Here is an 18819-nt window from a genome sequence, read left to right as displayed (position 1 = left end):
AGAATGTTAATTGTTTGCTCCAAAACACATGTGAGTGTGACGGAGACCATAGCCTTCTTTAAGTTTAGAGCAGGTAATGTCTTCTATACAGTGCAAAGCTTTTCTTTAGTACAGTAGAGAATTCTATTACACTAGGTTCCCATTTCACCCTGCAAGTACTAGCAATTTTTGTTCTGTTTTTTGGTGGTGCGGGTTTTTTGGTTTGGTTTGGTTTTTTTGCCCAGGGGGGAGAGGGGTTGGATTTTTTTAGCTTACTTAGAGAATTTCTTCAGGTCTGGTTTTTGGATAAAAGTTTTGCAAAATTTTCACTGAGTCAACCAATCCCATTCACTCTGGCAGGCTGAAATTTGCCAGGGAAGTTTAACTTGAAACATTATTTATTGTAACCCTTACCTTCCCATCAGCAGTCACTGCAAACAGAGTCTGTTCACCACCAATTAACTGCACAGGTCTAAGTGTGGCCAGGGCTTCACATGGTGTTGGAACTTTCACCTTTGCCCCTTCAATACCTCCAAGCTGTCCTCTATGATTATGACCCCAGCCATAAATAGTTCCACTACCTCCAGCAGAAAGGGTCCAGTCATCTGGTCTCCTGCAGATAATTCAAAGAAACACAAAGGAAAAGTGTGCAAGATTAAAAAGCGGAAGCTGTGATATGCTCAGCTTCTCATTCTAACATTCAAATTTGAAATATCAAGACCAATACATTATGGTAGATTAAAATAATAACCTATTCATCCATTGGACAAGCTGTTCATCTTGCTCCCTCTTAAAGACATCATGGCTCTCATGGAGAACATCCATATTCTCATTATCTGCCATTAATTCTCGGATTTTCTTTGCCACCTGCAATATTAGATTGGATTAGAAATCATTACTGAAAATACCAGTTACTCTTAAAATAACACTTGATATAAGACTTTTTAAATCTCAGCACATTTTCTTCCTCAGATTTAAGTATGCTGTTAATACAGCAGTTCATAATTCATTAATTTCTTTTAACACACACACACATGTTCCGCTATCCTCTATTAAATGAATTCCTGCAATACCTCATCAAGGAAAAGGCGAGGTAATGAAGTTCTCTTATCAAGGGCAACAGCAACCCTAGAAGCCATAGAGTATCTTCTGAACCAAGCCCATTTGTGTGTCTCTGCACAGCAAGGAAGAGTGTCCAATTCTAGATCACAAGCAAGAGCTACAAGCACCTGCAAAAACAAAGAAAGTTCTTAAGCTATATTGCATTTTGGCTGCAACTGAGGAGTGATTTAGTTCAGTGATGCTAAATTCCAGTTGGAAATGAGCATGCATTCAGTGGACCCTTGACTGGATGTTCCTGATGCAGCAGTTTTCTGAAAGTGTCATTTTACTTTGTTACCATACATGCCTGCTAATATAAAATTCTAAACAGAACTATGCTACTTAAGTATCCAATATTTATATCTTGTTACCTTAAAGAAAGGACTGTGAAGCAACTGCTTTCCTCCTCTCACAATAGGGTCTTCGTAGTCAAACTGCCGCTGCAAAGCTTCTGGAAGGCCTTTAACCAAAGCAGCTAAAGCACTGCCTGTGAAACTCTGAATAAAAGCAACAACAAAAAATTAATTTATACATGTAATATACAACACTAGGAGAGGGAAATTCTTACAGTTGTTGTGATGGAAAATTAATTGCAATTTAGTAACTAATGTGGAACACCAGTGATCTCAGTCCATCTCTGAATAGGCAAGTGTCCATATCACTATCACCCTTTCTGGCAATCCTAGATGCAAAAAACTAAATGGTATGGAGTATGAATTAATCTTACACCCCTAAGTAAAGAGCCTGCAGAGTAAGTCTGAAGCGAACAGGCAGGCTGGTGTGGGGAAGGCTGCCCACCTGTTCTTACCCTGTTCTGTAGATAACTACAGAATTTCAGTTATTAGAGATGTATCCAGCACCTTTTAAGAGTATTACATTCATTTAAACATTTAACAAATTAGAGCAAAACGTTACTAACGAGAGTTTGAGTTTCTTACTATAGTTCGTGTTTCTCCATCATTATCCCCTAGAATCCTGTTTATGTTAATAGATTGTCCAAACTCTGTGGTTAGCAGCTTCCGTAGTCTCTGCAAGGCCCACATTCTATGTCCAGCAGCTAAAATGGCAAAAAGAAAAATCTAAATTGCTTAAAATATCATTTTTACATCTAATCAACAGACCATTTTGAATATGCACCTACCTAGGGCACTCAATTGAGCACATGCTGCAAGTGACGCTGCTAGGCGAGGAACTATACTCCTGTTGGAAGCAAAATTCAAGCGGAAATCCAGCAAACATGTTACCAAATCCATTGATGGACAAGAAAGAATGCAGCGATCTGAAAGGAGGTCTTTAGGGCCTGTGAAAAAATTGTTAGCTTTTTAGTCCTTTATTAAAATGAGAATCTTAGTGAGTGGCCTGAGGTCTAACATATTCAGCACTCACTATAAAACAAATATTTCCAATCCAGACACTCATCTTTCTAAGGAGAGTATCACAACACAGTTTCCTCACTTATCTGTATACATATCTAGTTACCTTGTTGACACATTCTGTTTTCTAAATATACATGTGTAAGTGGATAATACAACCTTTGTTTATGAATATATGGATCATGCAATAAATATAATTGTGAGAAGCAGGTCTGTAAATCTACTCTCTCTTCCTACCATATAGGATGATTTACCTGCAGCTGGCATGATAGGGTAAACAGTGAATCGCCATCCCCATCCATTCACAGAGCCATCACTGATGAACTTCCACTTTAATTCATCTCCTGGAATTCGCAGTTCACTAGACCAGTCGGACCATTCACGACCTGTTACAGTGGGATAGTACATACATATATTTTCACCTATACTGTTTAATGATTATTCAAGTCATCCATAAAATAGCACATGGCTACTACATATTAATAGCTCTAAGCATTAAATGAACGTATCCTAAAAAAATCTGTAAATGAAGCACGTGAATGTACTATTAAAAATAAGTAAAATCCAAGACAAGAAGTGATTTCCTAACACAACTTTGTTCCTGTTTGAAAAGCTCAATTTAAATTGCCATCTAAGAGATGCCATCAGTTGTTTTAATACCAAAGTATGTTAAACCTCTGAAAGTCAACTGTCCTGTTGAAAAAATACGTTGATAACATGCAATCCATAATATACAAAATGAATTCAATATTTAGAACCTTTTCCCACTGCCACAGTTCAGGGCAACTGCACCTGTATTTCCCCTCAATGGTCCAGCAAGAGCACCCACTCTCAGACTTCCAGCTCTTCAGCTGCTGTCTTTCTGGGTGTAGACCTGAGTCTCACTCCCTTCTGACCAAGTATTTCCAGGCTGCCCAGTTCCCTGCCTTCACTGGGTTATTCCCAGAGAGAGAGGCTGATCAAGCACACCCATTTGCTTTCTCTTCAGAAACTGATAACAGAATAGTTGCCAACAGTTATAAATTACCACACAGTCCTTTTTATTTAAGCCTATTTTATTCCTGAAGTAAAAGTCCTACAGAGAAAACATTTAAAACAATAAGAGAACCTACACATATAGGAGAAATGAGGGAAAGAGGAGAGGAAGAAAAAGCAGTTGGTAGCATTTAAAAACTCTCTAGCCTATGCCCCATCAGATTTTATTTAGCACACTTGAGAGCAGAAAGATTTGCATTTACTATTTCCAGAACTTTAAAATTCTTAAAAAGAAAAAAAAACCTAGCACTCCTTTTATATAAATGCTGTTTCACATTTTGTTTAAAGTCATTAACAATAAATATCTTGGTTATATAGAAAATCGCACACCACACATAGTAGGAACCATTTGGGCATTTAACAGTAAAGTCAGCATTTACATTTGAATTTAAGGCATAATCAGGGAAACTTTTTTACAAATCACAATGGAATTATTAAGCAACAAATTAAAATGTAAAGCAATTTAAAGAGTAAGTTTCAATTCTGCCCCCAAAATAATTACTACATGCTGTCAGCTCATAATGGTCTTTATAGATAGAGATTGGAATGTTAAAGCAGATTTTAAATGTGGAGTCTTTCAAAAATAATTTAGGCCACAGATTAAGGTTGAAATTCATCTGTAAAATGCACTACTTTATTTGCACCATAGAAATTACTTTGCATATATGTACAAATATTAAAAGTTGCTTCTGTGAAATAATTCACAGAATCTTCACATGTTTTAGTTATGCTTATGCACGCTTCAGGAATAATCTGATGTATTGAGACAACTGCTTAAATTTTTAAAATGTTCTTAATTAAGAACATTGTAAATCAATATTTGATATGTATTTAAGTATTTTCCTAGCCTATTCTCCACCCAAAATAAATCTATAATTTGCGACACAATAAGTGTACATTTCATCCAACACTCAACAGTAAGATAAATTAAGCACTTAAAAAAATAAAGCAAATATAATATCTGAGTCTCATCACCTGATCGGACTGAAACTATCCTGTTGACACCATCCATTATGGTGAGTGGGTCATGGCGCCGCTCTGTAGAACACTGGCGATCAAATTCTACTCTAAGTCCCTCAGCACCTAAACAGTAACAAAGTACTTTATATAATTAAACAATAAATAAAATAGGAAATATTTAAGCTTTTAAAAATCCAGTGAAGTAAAACACTGTTTGGATTGTTCTATAAGAATCTACAATCATGCTAGAACAAAGCTATTTTCTATCATGATAATTATTTGCCCATAATTATTATTCCTTAAAAGCATTACATAGTATAGATCCACACACCACCCATGAGTTTGGGCCAACTGTACATGACAAAGTTCAGAACACTCCAAGCCTTACATGATCTGTTAAAGCATGTCAGAGCAATGCATAAATGCAAGTTGAAGCAAAATGACTAACTGCATCAGAGGTCTAAACTTTTGGACAGTATTAAATCATTTCAAAATGAAACCATAATGCAGAGAGAAAAAGTATGGTCTAATGGCTAAGGCAAAGGACCAAAAAATTAGTTTATTTCTGGCCCTGATAAAGATTATATGCAAGCTGATTACAGACAAGCTTCTCCCAATATCGTAATGAAATAAAAAGTGGCAGTGATCTATAGCTGCAGAGCAGCAGTGTACCAAATCCAGTACTGCCCACAGAACTTGAATCCATGAAGAGTACATTTAGAGGTGCAAGAAAGAAAAATGTCTATACTTGATAATAACAACCTAACAGGTATGTTAAAACTACACCATTTATTCAAACATTGTAGTAAAGATTCAAAATGGATTATTGTAAACTGAAACTAGGTGCCTTTTCCTGAAAATCTGCATAATTTAAGTAACTGAATGGATATGTTTGACTCTCATTTAAAACTTATCAGTATTCAGTACCTGGTATTTTAACAGTGCCACTGGTGGAAGTATCATCTGTATATGGATGGCTACTTTCCACCACCACTGGCTGTGAAGAAAGACGACCACTTTGCGAGTCTGTAGCCACATCTTCTAACTCTGTAACACACAGCTCTAACAACATATCAGCAACCTGAAAAAATATATCTCAACTGATTATACACATCTTCATAAAGAGATCATTTCAGTCGTCTAGAAAAAAAACTGATAACTAGAGCAAGCCCTGATCCCCATTCTTTTTGGCGTCTTGACCATTACATTCCAGCATTCCAGCATAAGGGCTATGAATTAAGTTATGAGAACAATGCAACAAGAAGCAAATTTTATTAAAGGTAATGTTTAAAAGTACAAACAATCCACAGAGTTTACACAAAGAGTTGCTGGACATCTGGGTATAGTGTACAGATTATTGACGAGAGCAGAGTTTGGTTAGAAATTTTAACAGGTGCAAAGAATACATAATCTGCAGTAACCCGGATACAGGGGTCAAGGGTTTTGATTTGAAAAAGAATAAGAAGTGATTGGTAATCCGGGAACATCACTTATTGCAGGTGTTACATAGGATGTAGTTAATGGGGAGTAGATATATCCATAATAGTGAACTGTCCCTCACTGAGTCAGTGATGTGGTGTAGATAGTCCTTTAATCTATAAATTACATTAAATCCAAAAGAGGCATGAAAGAATGATTACTTACCTCGTAACTGTTGTTCTTCAAGATGTGCTGCTCATATCCATTCCCAATTTAGGTGTGTGTATGCTCCATATGCACTGGTGCCGGAAAACTTTGCCCCCCAGTGGTACCCATACAACCTGGCTGCAGTGCCCCCGCAGTGGCGCGCAAATGCGCCCACATATAGGCGCCTCCAGATCCCCCTCCCTCTCAGTTCCTTCTTGTTGGAACTCCAAGTGAGGAAAAGGACGACGGGTGTGGAATGGACATGAGCAGCACATCTCGAAGAACAGTTATGAGGTAAGTAACCATTCTTTCTTCTCTGAGTGCTTGCTTATGTCCATTTCCAATTTTGGTGACTCACCAGCGGCGTCTACAATGGCGGGCAGGAGTTCATGGACATGACAGTTGAAGCACCGCTCTACCAAAGCCAGCATCATCCCGAGCTTGCTGCATCAAGGCATAGTGGACCACGAAGGTATGTACCGATGACCAGGTAGCTGCCCTGCAGATGTCTAGAATGAGGACATGCACTAGGAAGGCTGCAGATGATGCCTGCGCTCCCATTGAGTGGGTTGTCAAGGACATTGGAGGTGCCGCTCCAGCCTGCTCATAGCAGGCTCGGATGCAGGCCATGATCCACTTTGAGATCCACTGCGAAAAAAATGGCAGTCCTCTCATCCGGTCTGGAACTGCCACAAAGAGTTGCATTGAGCAGCGAAAAGGCTTGGTTCTGTCAATGTAAAACACCAGGGCCTGTCTCACATCGAGCAAATGTAGATGCCACCTCTTCACTGGAACTGCAAGGTTTGGGAAAAAAGACAGGTAAGAAAATATCCTGGTTAAGGTGAAAACAAGAGACCACTTTCAGGAGGACCTTGTGGATCAGAGGGAAGGCATACAAGAGGTTCTCTGACCAGGAAAGGAGAAGGCGTCAGTGACAGAGCCTGCACTGAGTCCCTGACGTGAACAGAAACGATGGCATTTCCTGTTGGCCCTGGTGGCAAAGAGGTCCACTTGGGAACTTCCCCACCTTTGGAAGATGCAAGTTGCCACTCATGGTGAGAGCAGAAGGCTCTGCTGAGACAGTCCGCTGAAGAGTTGTTGACTCCCGGGAGACGAACTGCTATTGGGTGAATGTCATGAGTGATGCAAAGGTCCCAGAAACGCCTGGCCTCCTTGCACTGGGCTGGGGGCCATCTGTTGATATAGTACACTGTGGCCGTATTGTCCGTGAGTATGTGCACCACTTTTTTGGAGAGATGTGGTAGGAAGACTGTACAAGCCAGACGAATTGCCCTGAGTTCCTTGATATTGCTGTATAGCTGCAGTTCCCCTAAGGTCCACATGTCATGGGTTTTCAGGGAACCCAAGTGAGCGCCCCATCCGAGGTCTGAGGCATTGGAGATCAGTATTACCAACAGTTGGGGCTCTTGGAAGGGCATTCCCGAGAGTACCTGACGTGGACCCGTCCACCACACCAGGGAGATAAGTACTTCCAGAGGAACTGTAAGGATCCTGTCCAGGTGGTGTCTGACTAGAGAGTACCCTGACGCCAACCACATCTGGAGGGGTCTGAGGTGTAGTCTGGCATGGGGGATCACATAGATGCAGGCCGCCATGTGGCCCAGGAGCCTGAGGCATACCCTCGTTGTCATGAGGGGGCGAGACGAAATGCGGGTTATGATCTCTGTCATTGCCAGGACCCTTTTGAGAGGAATGTTCTGGCCTTGGACGAGTCCAGCATTGCCCCAATTAATTCTATCCTCTGTACAGGGACTAATGTTGATTTTTACTCATTTATTAGGAGACTCAGTGCTTGGCAAATGTTCCAGGTAACCGTGATGCTGGCCTGAACCTGAGACCTTGACCTGTTCCTGATGAGCCAATTGTCCAGGTAAGGGAACACCTGCACACCTCTCCTTGGGAGGTATGCTGCCACCACTGACATACACTTGGTGAAGATCCTTGGCGCAGTTGAGAGGTTTCCTACCGTAAACCTCAGGCATCTCCTGTGACCAGGGAAGATCGCAATGTGAAAATAAGCGTCCTTTAAATTCAGAGCGGTATACCAGTCACCTGGATCCAGAGGGGAAATGATGGTGGCCAGGGAAACCATGTGAAACTTTAGTCTTCTGAGGTACTTGTTGAGGCGTCTTAAGTCCAGGATAAGTCTCAGATCTCCCTTTGCGTTCAGGATTAGGAAGTAACAGGAGTAAAAACCTTGACCTTGTAAGTCGTGTGGAACCCCTTCCACTGCACCCACCTGCAGAAGTGCTCACATCTCCTCCTCAAGGAGTTACTCGTGAGAGGAGTCCCTGAAGAGGGACAGGGAGGGTGGGTGGGAAGACGGGAGTGAGGCAAACTAGAGGGTATAACCAATAGCCATTCTGCAAGCACTCATGTGTCCTATGTTACAGCAGCCCAGGCTGAGAGGAAACAGGCCAAACGAGGAAAACAGAAGGGGGCTTGGATCCGTGAGTAGGACTGGTAGGTCGCTCTCGGGCACACCTTCAAAAGGCCTGCTTTCTGCCCCAATTATGTCAGCTAGAGCCTGGTCGAGGGCCGGCAGATGACAAGCGGCTCTGGTGCCTCTTGTAAGCTTTGTTTTTCTTCTTATAGGAGCCTCTGTGGGAGGGTTCCCAGATCGCTGCTCCTGCTGGGGCCTGAAGTGCCTCCTGGAAGAAGAAGGTGTATAAAGGCCGAGGGACCTCAAAGTTGCCCTTGAGTCCTTCATGCCATGCAGCTTGGAATCCGTTTGCTTGGCAAAGAGGGCCGCGCCATCAAAAGGGAGGTCCTGCATAGACTGCTGACCTCTGACAGGAGCCCCAAGGATTGGAGCCACGAGGCCCATCTCAGCGATATGGCCAAGGCCATCATCCTGGCTGCAGAGTCCGCTGCATCGGAGGTCTCTTGCAGGGATGCCCTGGCCACTGAACTCCCCCCTTCTAAGATGGCCTCAAACTCCTGCTTGGAGGAGGGGGACAATGAGTCCACGAACTTGTCCAGTGACTGCCAGATACTGAAGTGGTATCTACCGAGCAGCGCCTGTTGGTTCACTACCTGTAGCTGTAGGCTGGCTGTGGAATAAATTTTTTGACCGAATAAGTTGAGTCTCTTCACATCTTTGTGCTTATGGTTTCAGCTGACTTTCCCGTCTGTCCCTTTTGTTGGCGGCTCTGACCATCAGGGATCCTGGCGCGGGGTGAGTGTAAAGATATTCAAACCCTTAGCCGGCACATAGTATTTCCTCTCTGCCCTCTTAGAGGTGAGGGGCAGGGAGGCTGGAGTTTTCCACAGGTCCTTAGCCAGTTTAACAACCTCATCATGGATTGGGAGGGCCACCCTGCTAGAGGGGCTGCCGAGGCCAGTATTCCAAAGAGCTCGTCAACCAGCTTGTCCAGCTCCTCTATCTTGAAGCCCAAATTATAGGCAACCCTTTTTCAATAGGTCCTGATGCACCTTGAAGTCATCCATTGGCACCACAGCCAAGGGTCCCACGACCGCCTTGACCCGTGACAACGATGAGGAGGCCAGGACCTGAGCTAGGGGAGGGGCTTCTGTTCTGGGTGTGGTGGTTCTCCCCGGCTTGAAATGCGTGAACTGTCCTGGTCAGAGTCTGAGTCCAGGTGTGGCATCGAACTCTGAGGGATGGAGGAGTGCGGTACTAATGCTCCTCTCACGGAACCGGTTTGCAGCATCCCTGAAAGAAATCACCATCAATAAGGCCACAGTCCGGACCATTGTCCCTGTGGCCATGCTCAAATTGGCAGCACCATCAGAGGAGCGAGGAGGACCAGGAAAGTAGAAAAGCACTTGTTATGGAACTGTGAGCAGGAGAGGAAAGGATAGAAAAGGAAGAGACAGGAACTGGAGTTTCTTATGTTCTATTGTGTCATCCACTATGAGACTTAATATTTCAGAACTGTGTTTCTTACTTTTTAAGACCCGTGTAATTTAAGCTGATTCATCTCACCCAAGTGTAGAATCTTAGGAATGCCTGAATCTTTAGCAAAGTGAGATGTACAGATATCGTCTATGTCTTGAATATATTGGTAATAAGTTATTGTAACTTTCTCTCTTCCCCTTCAGTCAGGGAGCAATCACTATTCCCCTTCGCATGACATCTAGGATTTCAGTAATCGTCTCTTCATTTATTCCAGACATTAGCTCCTCTAAAAGGAACTAAAAGCAATGGGAGATTAACATCTATCTCCCAAAGCATGAAACAAACAACACAGCAGGGCACGGACTATCCAACAGGTTCTTGGAATGTATTGGAGACAATTTTTTATTTCAGAAGCTGGAGAAAGCTACTAGGGCAGAGGCTGTTCTAGATTTGATTTTGACAAACAGGGAGGAACTGGTTGAGAATTTGAAAGTGGAAGGCAGCTTGGGCAAAAGCAATCACAAAATGATAAGAGTTCATGATTCTAAGGAATGGTAGGAGGGAGAGCAGCAAAATAAAGACAATGGATTTCAAAAAGGCAGACTTTAGAAAACTCAGGGAGTTGGTAGGTAAGATCCCCTGGGAAGCAAGTCTAAGAGAAAAAACAATTGAAGACAGTTGGCAGTTTTTCAAAGACATTATTAAGGGGCACAAGAGCAAACAATCCCATTGCATAAGAAAGATAGGAAGTATGGCAAGAGATCACCCTGGCTTAACCAGGAGATCTTAAGTGATCTAAAAGTCAAAAAAGAGTCCTACAAAAAGTGGAAACTAAGTCAAATTAAAAAGGATGAATATAAACAAATAAACACAAGTATGCAGGGACAAAATTAGAAAGGCCAAGGCACAAAACGAGATTAAACTAGCTGGAGACGTAAAGGGGAACAAGAAAACATTCCACTAAATACATTAGAAGCAAGAGGAAGACCAAGGACAGGGTAGGCCTGTTACTCAATGAGGGGGAAAAACCAATAACAGAAAATGCGGAAACGGCAGGGTGCTAATTGACTTCTTCGTTTCCGTTTTCACCAAGAAGGTTGGTGGCAATTAGACATCTAACAGTGAATGCCAGCAAAAATGAGGCAGCAGCAGAAGCTAAAACAGGGAAAGAACAAGTTAAAAATTCCTTAGATAAGTTAGCTGTCTTCAAGTCACCAGGGCCTAATGAAATGCATCCTAGAATACTCAAGGAGCTTACTGAGGAGATATCTGAGCCATTAGCGATTATCTTTGAAAAGTCTTGGAAGACAGAAGAGATTCCAAAAGACTCGAAAAGGGCAAATAGAGTGCCCACCTACAAAAATGGAAACAACCACCTGGGGAATTGCAGACCAGTCAGCTTAACTTCTGTACTTGGAAAAATAATGGAGCAAATAATTAAGAATCTATTTGCAAACATCTAGAAGATAATAATTTAATAAGTAACGGTCAGCATGAATTTGTTAAGAACAAATCATGTCAAATCAACCTGATAGCCTTTTTTGACAGGGTAACAAGTCTTGTGGATGGGGGGAGGTGGTATATATGGTATAATCTCGACTTTTGTAAGGTTTTTGATACTGTCCTGCATGACCTTCTCTTAAACAAACAAGGGAAATACAACCTAGAGGGAACTACCATAAGATAGGTGCAAAACTGGTTGGAAAACCGTTCCCAGAAAGAAGTTATCTAATGGTTCACAGTCATGCTGGACGGGCATAACGAGTGGGGTTCTTCAGGGATCCGTTCTGGGTCCGGTTCTGTTCAATATTTTCATCAAAGATTTAGATAATGGCATAGAGAGTACACTTATTACTCAACTGGAGTACTGTGTCCAGTTCTGGGTGCCACATTAAAGGAAAGATGTGGACAAATTGGAGAAAGTCCAGAGAAGAGCAACAAAAATGATTAAAGGTCTAGAAAACATGACCTATGAGGCAAGACTGAAAGAACTGGGTTTCTTTAGCCTGGAGAAGAGAAGACTGAGAGGGGACACGATAACAGCTTTCAAGTACATAAAAGGTTGTTACAAGGAGGAGGGAGAAAAATTGTTCTTAATCTCTGAGGACAAGACAAGAAGCAATGGGCTTAAACAGCAACAAGGGAGGTTTAGATTGGACATTAGGAAAAATTTCCTAGCTATCACGGTGGTTAATCACTGGAATAAACTGACTAAGGAGGTTGTGGAATCTCCATCATTGGAGATTTTTAAGAGCAGGTTAGACAAACACCTGTCAGGGATGGTCTAGATATCACTTAGTCCTGCCATGAGTGCAGGGGACTGGACTAGATGACCTCTCAAGGTCCCTTCCTGCCCTATGATTCTATGATTATTTAAGAAACCTCAAAACCCCAAAAATAGGATATGTAAACAGTTTTCAGACCATCATTATTCTCTCAGATAACAGTCACTCATGATCTGCATATGGATAGAGCTTCCCAACTCACTGTCTGCCAAAAGAGAATCCCATGAGTTGGCAAACAACTGTGTAGTGTAAATTAAGCACTAGAGATTAAAGCAGCTATGAACTGTTTAAGGAATAGTTTGCTGAGACACCCAGAAAACTATTCCATAGATCAAACTTCTTGATAAAGTCAAGCCAATAAAGTCAAACCAACTAGTTTCATCCCAAATAAGAAACTGTACATTTGTCTGCTTCATGAATCAAAAACACCATCCCTCCATATGTGGATAAGCTATCTGGTTTCTTCAAATAAATGTTTCTTGTTCAATTGTAAATCCCAAAGGATGCAAAATACTTATATATAAAATAAAAAAAACCAAAACAAACAAACATGTGGACTAGGCCCAATACATTTAGAGTAACTATAAAGGATTGTTGCACTGCAGAAAGGATATGAATTATCTAGCACAAGGAAAGAATACTGAATATAAGCAACTATCATGTGCATAATTTTAAAATAATAAATGAAATAACTTAAGGAGGAGGGAATTACAATTAGTACTTAGTAGTTAATAGAGGAATATAATCCTTGAAATAAATTAAACAAAGACATTCTGACTGAAAAAGGATGAGAATTTGTTAGACACTGATACCATCTATTTGTTATTGATGGAAGCAGCAGAGAAACAGACAGCCCATGTGGCAAGTAAGCAACAAACAATAAAGCAGCTATCTTTTTAACAAACCCCAAAAGAATATATAAACTGAGTCACTCTGTAGGATCCCAGATTTTGCAGAATCCACAAAAGAAAGACCAAAATCCAGAAGTGCTATCACACATTTGGACCGATTCTCTCCAATACCAGGGTTCCCAGGACTGAGAAGAAGTCATGAGATTTCATTTCTCTTGGTGTTTTTTAATATAAGTAACTGAAAGCTACTTTGAGTCTACACTCCATCTACCGAGTGTATTTTGGATTTTAACTAAGCAATGCTATATACAGGCTTCTAATGTGTAAATCCAAGTACCTTTGCAAAAGAGAACCTCAAACTATAACTTTATGCAATTGTATTGATATTTATGTATTTATATAAGCCCTATCAAACTAAACACAAGAAATAGTGGAAAATATTTTCATAAGAGTGTCTTAAAACAAGCACATTCTTACTAAGAGAAATACTTAAAGGGTAATAAATGTATTACAGTTATTAAAGAATTGATAATGACGACTATAAGTAAATGTAGTAAGAAATTTTAGTGATTTATATTGTTTCTTAGTATAGCTGCTGGGCCCCAACACTGACCTATGTTAACTGCTTACAGAATTGCACGTGTGTATTGCGTTCAGTACATGCTTAGAATGTTCGGTGAATTTAAACTTGAACTGTTGGTTATATACACATCTATGTGATTGTTAGTGAATTAATAAACTTGTTGATTAAGAATAACCAAGTGTACTGCTTTGAAAACCACACTCCAAGGCAAATGAAGATCTGAAATGAGCTTGGTGTTAAAGTTAGCAAGCCAGTGCTTCCTGGACTCATAAAAAGAATTGTCCTAATTCAATTCCATTCTGGTACTGGCTATAACATTTATTAAATTGGCATATCTAGTTTGTAAGATTTCAGCTTTGAATGAAAATGTTTGCAAATTTGTATGTTGGCAAATTTATAAAATTGACTCATTGATTTTTACAGCAAACATCTATATTCATTTGGTATTCCAGTTCATCTATGTGTAATATTATTAGTCTTCATGTTTGTAAAAAGCTACATCTTCTGAACTACACTTCAACTGCTAGAAGTCATCTCAACAAAATGAGAAAGTATAGTTAAAATCCACTAAGACAACAAAAATCACTCTGACCTGTGGGTAGGCAGTGCCCATTCCAGACAGCACAGCAGAAAGAACATCCTTTCCCTTCTCACCAGCCCTGGCAGAGACAGCAAGCTTCAGTAGGTCAACCATGACTCGTGTGTCATCTGGCACTAAAAGACTAGTAAACTCATCCAAGTACTGGGGTTCTGGACCAGATACTTTATTTTGGCTTTCTACATCCTGAAAGAGAAATTGAAGAAATAACTGATGAAGAGGATGGAAAAAAGAGATTTTTATGCAACAGAATGAGTTAACTTGCCTTAAAAACCCAAAATGGTCACTAACTTGTTCTGTAACCATTGTTGTTTGAGATGTGTTGCACATGTCCATTCCACTTCAGGTATGTGCACACCCAGTGTACTAGCATCAGGCTTTTCCCTCAGAGATACCCATCAGGCAGCCCATGTGCCCTCTGCTGCCTCCTGTTGCTGCATGATGGCATAAAAGGTAGGGCCACCCTGATCCTCCTCAGTTCCTTCTTAATGGACATATTTCGATAGAGAGGGGAAGGAGAGTGGGTCGTGGAATGGACATGTGCAACACATCTCAGAACAACAGTTACAGAACAAGTTACTAATTATTTTTTCTTCTTTAAGTGAGTGCACATGTTTATGCCACTATAGGTGTCTCACAAGCAGTTCAATCAGGAGGTGCAATCAGAGTCGACCTGAATAATGATTGAAAGACTACATGTCCAAATCTGAGAAATAACAATTAGAATCAGAAGTATGTACTGATGGCCTCGTTGCAGCTCTACAAACATCCAATACAGGCACATGAGCTAGAAAAGCTGCAGAGCCCATGTGAGACCTCACTGAACATGCCAGTGGATGTAGAGCAGGGAAGGGGAGAAGAGGAACTAGTGGTGGATGGAAATCCACACTGGCTCCAAAACAATCGCTGCTGTGACATTGGAATCCAATTTCTTCCCAGCCAAGGCTCTTTACCAACTGACCAACATGGAGCCTCTGCTGAACACCAATGGTGAAAACCTCTCATAGCAGAGTGATGTTTTACATGACACAGCTGTGACATGTAAGATCCAATTTCTGACTCAGATGACAAACCCAAGTCATTCAATGCGGGAGGTGCGGTGCTTCTCGGTACTGGGGAGTAATGATGTAAAGACACTTGATCTTTGTGAGAGAAGATGGACTAATGGGTGAACTATAGCAGCCAGGAAATCCTTTGGTGTCTGTCGATACTGGATGAAATGTCTCTTGAACCACCAGCACCAATAGGCTCAGCAGCTAACTTGCCACAGCATAAGCCTCAGATGTTGATAGCACCAGAAGATTCTCTTGGTGCTGCTGAGCCAAAGAGGATGGCACTGTTAAAGAACACGGTGCTCCCTTAGAGGTTGGTCTCAACAGCACTGGTAATGGTGCTGGATTCAATGATCCCACCTAAGGTTCCACCTGCACTGTAGACAGAATTGCTTGGCACCGTGCGTGCTCTACTCTACTTTTCAGCTTGATTGCTGGACACTGTTCTGGAGACCTCCTCTCTTAGACGATGCTGTCCCTCAGTGCAGCCTTCCTATGTTTCTTCTTCAGTATTGGAAAAGAAGATCAACGTTGGGACTCTACCATGATAGGAGGAGCACCAGATCATTATTGATTATTCTGGAGTGATTATTCTTTCACCCCTCTTCCTCTGGGGTCTCCCATATCTCAAATGCGTGTTCTAACCACCAGGCTATTGGTTATTCTGTAGTCCCTCTCTTCCCTTCCAGAAATTCAATCCTGGACTAAAAAAACCTTTCCAACTAAATTTTTGTCAAAATACATTTTTATGAAACATTTCAGCTTTGACAAAACAGCATTTTTTAATGGGAAAAAAATTTCAAAATTTTCTTTTGATCAGCTCTACCTAGCACCATAAAAAAATATATTTGCATTACACAGAGCTAACTAACTACATACATAGGGTTATATTATGTTATAAACAAGAAATGGGACATGTACTAAGTAACGAGTTCAGAGGTGACTGCAGAACCTGAGTTTCCCACAAGATAGCATGCATACAGCCGTTCCTGTAGCACCAGATTTTTTTTTTTTTTTTAAACTCTGACATAATCTGTCAAACACCAGAAATATTCAATTGCTTGCTGGAGATGCATAATAAAACCTATAGTCATAAAAATATTAGCAACATTACTTCTTTGGTTTTGGTCATGGTCTCTGCTATGATACTGGCAGCTCCAGGATCATCAGTGACTGGAATGAAAGGACGAGACGAGGCAGCAGCAGTTGAGGGAGTTACAGCAGAGGGCGTCACAGCATCTTCTGAAGAAACAACCTAGTTGAAAAACATAATAGTTAACCAGATGGCAGAGCAATAAGATTTTGCACGTTTAACTAGACTTTTAAAAAAGTACTTTCAGGACAGTTTGAGCTCAGGAAAAAGACACCTAAAAATAAGAGCATCTTCATCAAAAAATGCAGTCCTTGTATTAACCTTTAGATTGCAGTGGTGCCTATAGGCAAACGAAATGTGGGCCCCACTGTACTAGGTGCTGTATGAACATGCCGTAAGATGACAGTTTCTATCCCAAACAGCTTACAATCTAAAACACAAGACATTACAAGTGGATGAGACAAACAAGTCAAGTCTGTGGGGAATGGGGAAGATATATTCTCTTTAGTGAAAAAATTATTGTTGATGTTTACTCCTTTTAACATTAAAGAACCCACACAGTATGTTTCTATCTGGCTTTCTTTTCAATATATCACACAATAGAAATGTTACAATTATTTGTTACATTTGAAATAAGATTTAGATACTGACAATTCTCTTCACCTTGTCATTTGTTTTTTTTAAAATCCTGCTTATAAATCTACCTCTACTCTTAAATTGTTTCAATACCTGATTAAGAAAATGCCAGTATCCTTGAATCAGGTCTAAAACATGGGAAGAAATTACTTTATCATCCTTATGCTTTTATCTGATTTACTGGACTTTGAAACTCATGAATTGACAAATTATAATCACAATAAGCTATTAGTCTTTCCAGGCACAACTGACAAATCACAGACACTTTATGGCATTGATTCTAGAAGTTAGACAGATGCTGAAGTAAAGTTCTTACACATGCTACTGTCAAATTCAATAAATGAAAATACTTTACAGCATTATTGTTAATGGATATTTCAGCACTCCAAAATTATTGCTCTGATAGCAAAACTAACTGTGATTTTATTTATTTATTTTACCTCTCCTCTCCTATCTTGCCAGGGATTTGGGCTCAGTCGCTCTTCTACATCCATTGCTAGCATATACTCTTCGCCATTGGCAGGGCTCCCTGTAGAAGCAGCATCTGGTGGGGGGACCGGGGATGAAGAAGGACATTCCACTGGTGCAATCATACTTGCAGGCATCAGGGCTCCAACAACTGCATCCCTAAATCAAAAATGAACAAACTGTTGAGGACAGATTAATACTAGAATCATCAAATCCTTTGAATAAAACTGTCATGTTATTCAGCTAGAATAATAATAAAAGTGGTGGTTTTCAATGTTTGCAGCCTACAGGGTAGCTTTTTTCCATTCTGTATGGGAGGACTCTCATTTAGCTGAGATAGTTACAGAGGCCTACAATTTGGGGTTTTTTAAACCAATGTTTTCCACAAGTTTCTTTTCATACTCTTTGCCACAAATATTTCTCCTGTCTTTAAACAGAAACCAACAAATCTCAAAAAAAGCCCTCTGTTCAGTGATACACATTCTCAGCAGCAAGGTATACAACAAGGATATTGTTTGGAGTTGCACCTTTGAAAAGTTATCATTCAGTTTTTATTTGGATGATGTGCTCTCATATAAACACTTCTATAAAGCTAAGTTAATATTTTGTTGCAGAGATTTAGAGTTTCCTATTCTACATAAGACAGTAGTGTCAGGAAAACCTCTGTAAACAGGTCAATTTCAAGTAAACGCCAAAAGGAAATTTAGATGAAGTTAAATCATACATCTTCGAGCCCTATTTTATACCCATGATTACCTGATACAACGGAGAAATTGTATGAAGTAGCTTAACATCCATGCTTCACCCTGTAAAATTCAAGAATGTTGGCATGCCTACCTGGCATACATGATTTGTAATGCTGTCAGTATATGAGATAATGCTTGTTGCTTGGCAAGGTTCCCATCTAGCGACAGAAGAATCTTGGCGAGGGAAGGGCGATTAGGTTTGGAACTGTTTGCACCACTGATTTTGTTACTGGCAGCAGAAGAATCTGCATCTGATGGGACACCTGGGAAAAAGAGAGCCAGACAAGCTTTTAAAAGACTATATAAATATAATAATGAATAACTGGCTTTGTTTGCTACCTGCTTAATGCAAGTTTTGAAGAGGAGTCTAAGTCTACAATTCCTGTAATTCTGATATAAAACCAAATATTGAGTCTAGTTCAGCAATGACTTTCATATATAACAGAGGTCTAAAACTTATGAGAGTGGAGACTCTTCAACATCACTAGCTTGCTTATTGGCCTCTAAAATAAGTTTTACTTGGACAAAAATTTAGCAGGTAGCTTGAGTA

At 40.5% G+C, this 18819-nt stretch overlaps 1 protein-coding gene across 8 annotated transcripts in view; it reads right to left on the bottom strand.

Annotated features, from left to right (window-relative positions):
• Window positions 1-18819, bottom strand: part of HERC2 (HECT and RLD domain containing E3 ubiquitin protein ligase 2) — a 216296-nt gene that overhangs the window by 36388 nt on the left and 161089 nt on the right. For all 8 annotated transcript variants that reach the window (XM_067559971.1, XM_067559974.1, XM_067559977.1 and 5 more), the window contains 13 exons: window positions 18361-18532; window positions 17496-17682; window positions 16441-16581; window positions 14269-14460; window positions 5376-5529; window positions 4464-4571; window positions 2708-2839; window positions 2222-2380; window positions 2019-2137; window positions 1452-1577; window positions 1053-1208; window positions 731-846; window positions 394-592 (listed from right to left, as the gene is read on the bottom strand). In XM_067559971.1, coding sequence (XP_067416072.1) covers window positions 394-592; window positions 731-846; window positions 1053-1208; window positions 1452-1577; window positions 2019-2137; window positions 2222-2380; window positions 2708-2839; window positions 4464-4571; window positions 5376-5529; window positions 14269-14460; window positions 16441-16581; window positions 17496-17682; window positions 18361-18532 — 1961 coding nt within the window. The remainder of the gene's footprint in view (window positions 1-393; window positions 593-730; window positions 847-1052; window positions 1209-1451; window positions 1578-2018; window positions 2138-2221; window positions 2381-2707; window positions 2840-4463; window positions 4572-5375; window positions 5530-14268; window positions 14461-16440; window positions 16582-17495; window positions 17683-18360; window positions 18533-18819) is intronic.

This window comes from Emydura macquarii, unplaced genomic scaffold, assembly GCF_026122565.2.
Source record: "Emydura macquarii macquarii isolate MOO-44397 ecotype Brisbane River unplaced genomic scaffold, CSIRO-AGI_Emac_v2 contig_2207, whole genome shotgun sequence".
NCBI classification, from domain to species: domain Eukaryota; kingdom Metazoa; phylum Chordata; order Testudines; family Chelidae; genus Emydura; species Emydura macquarii.
This window is presented reverse-complemented; position numbering and strand designations above follow the sequence as displayed.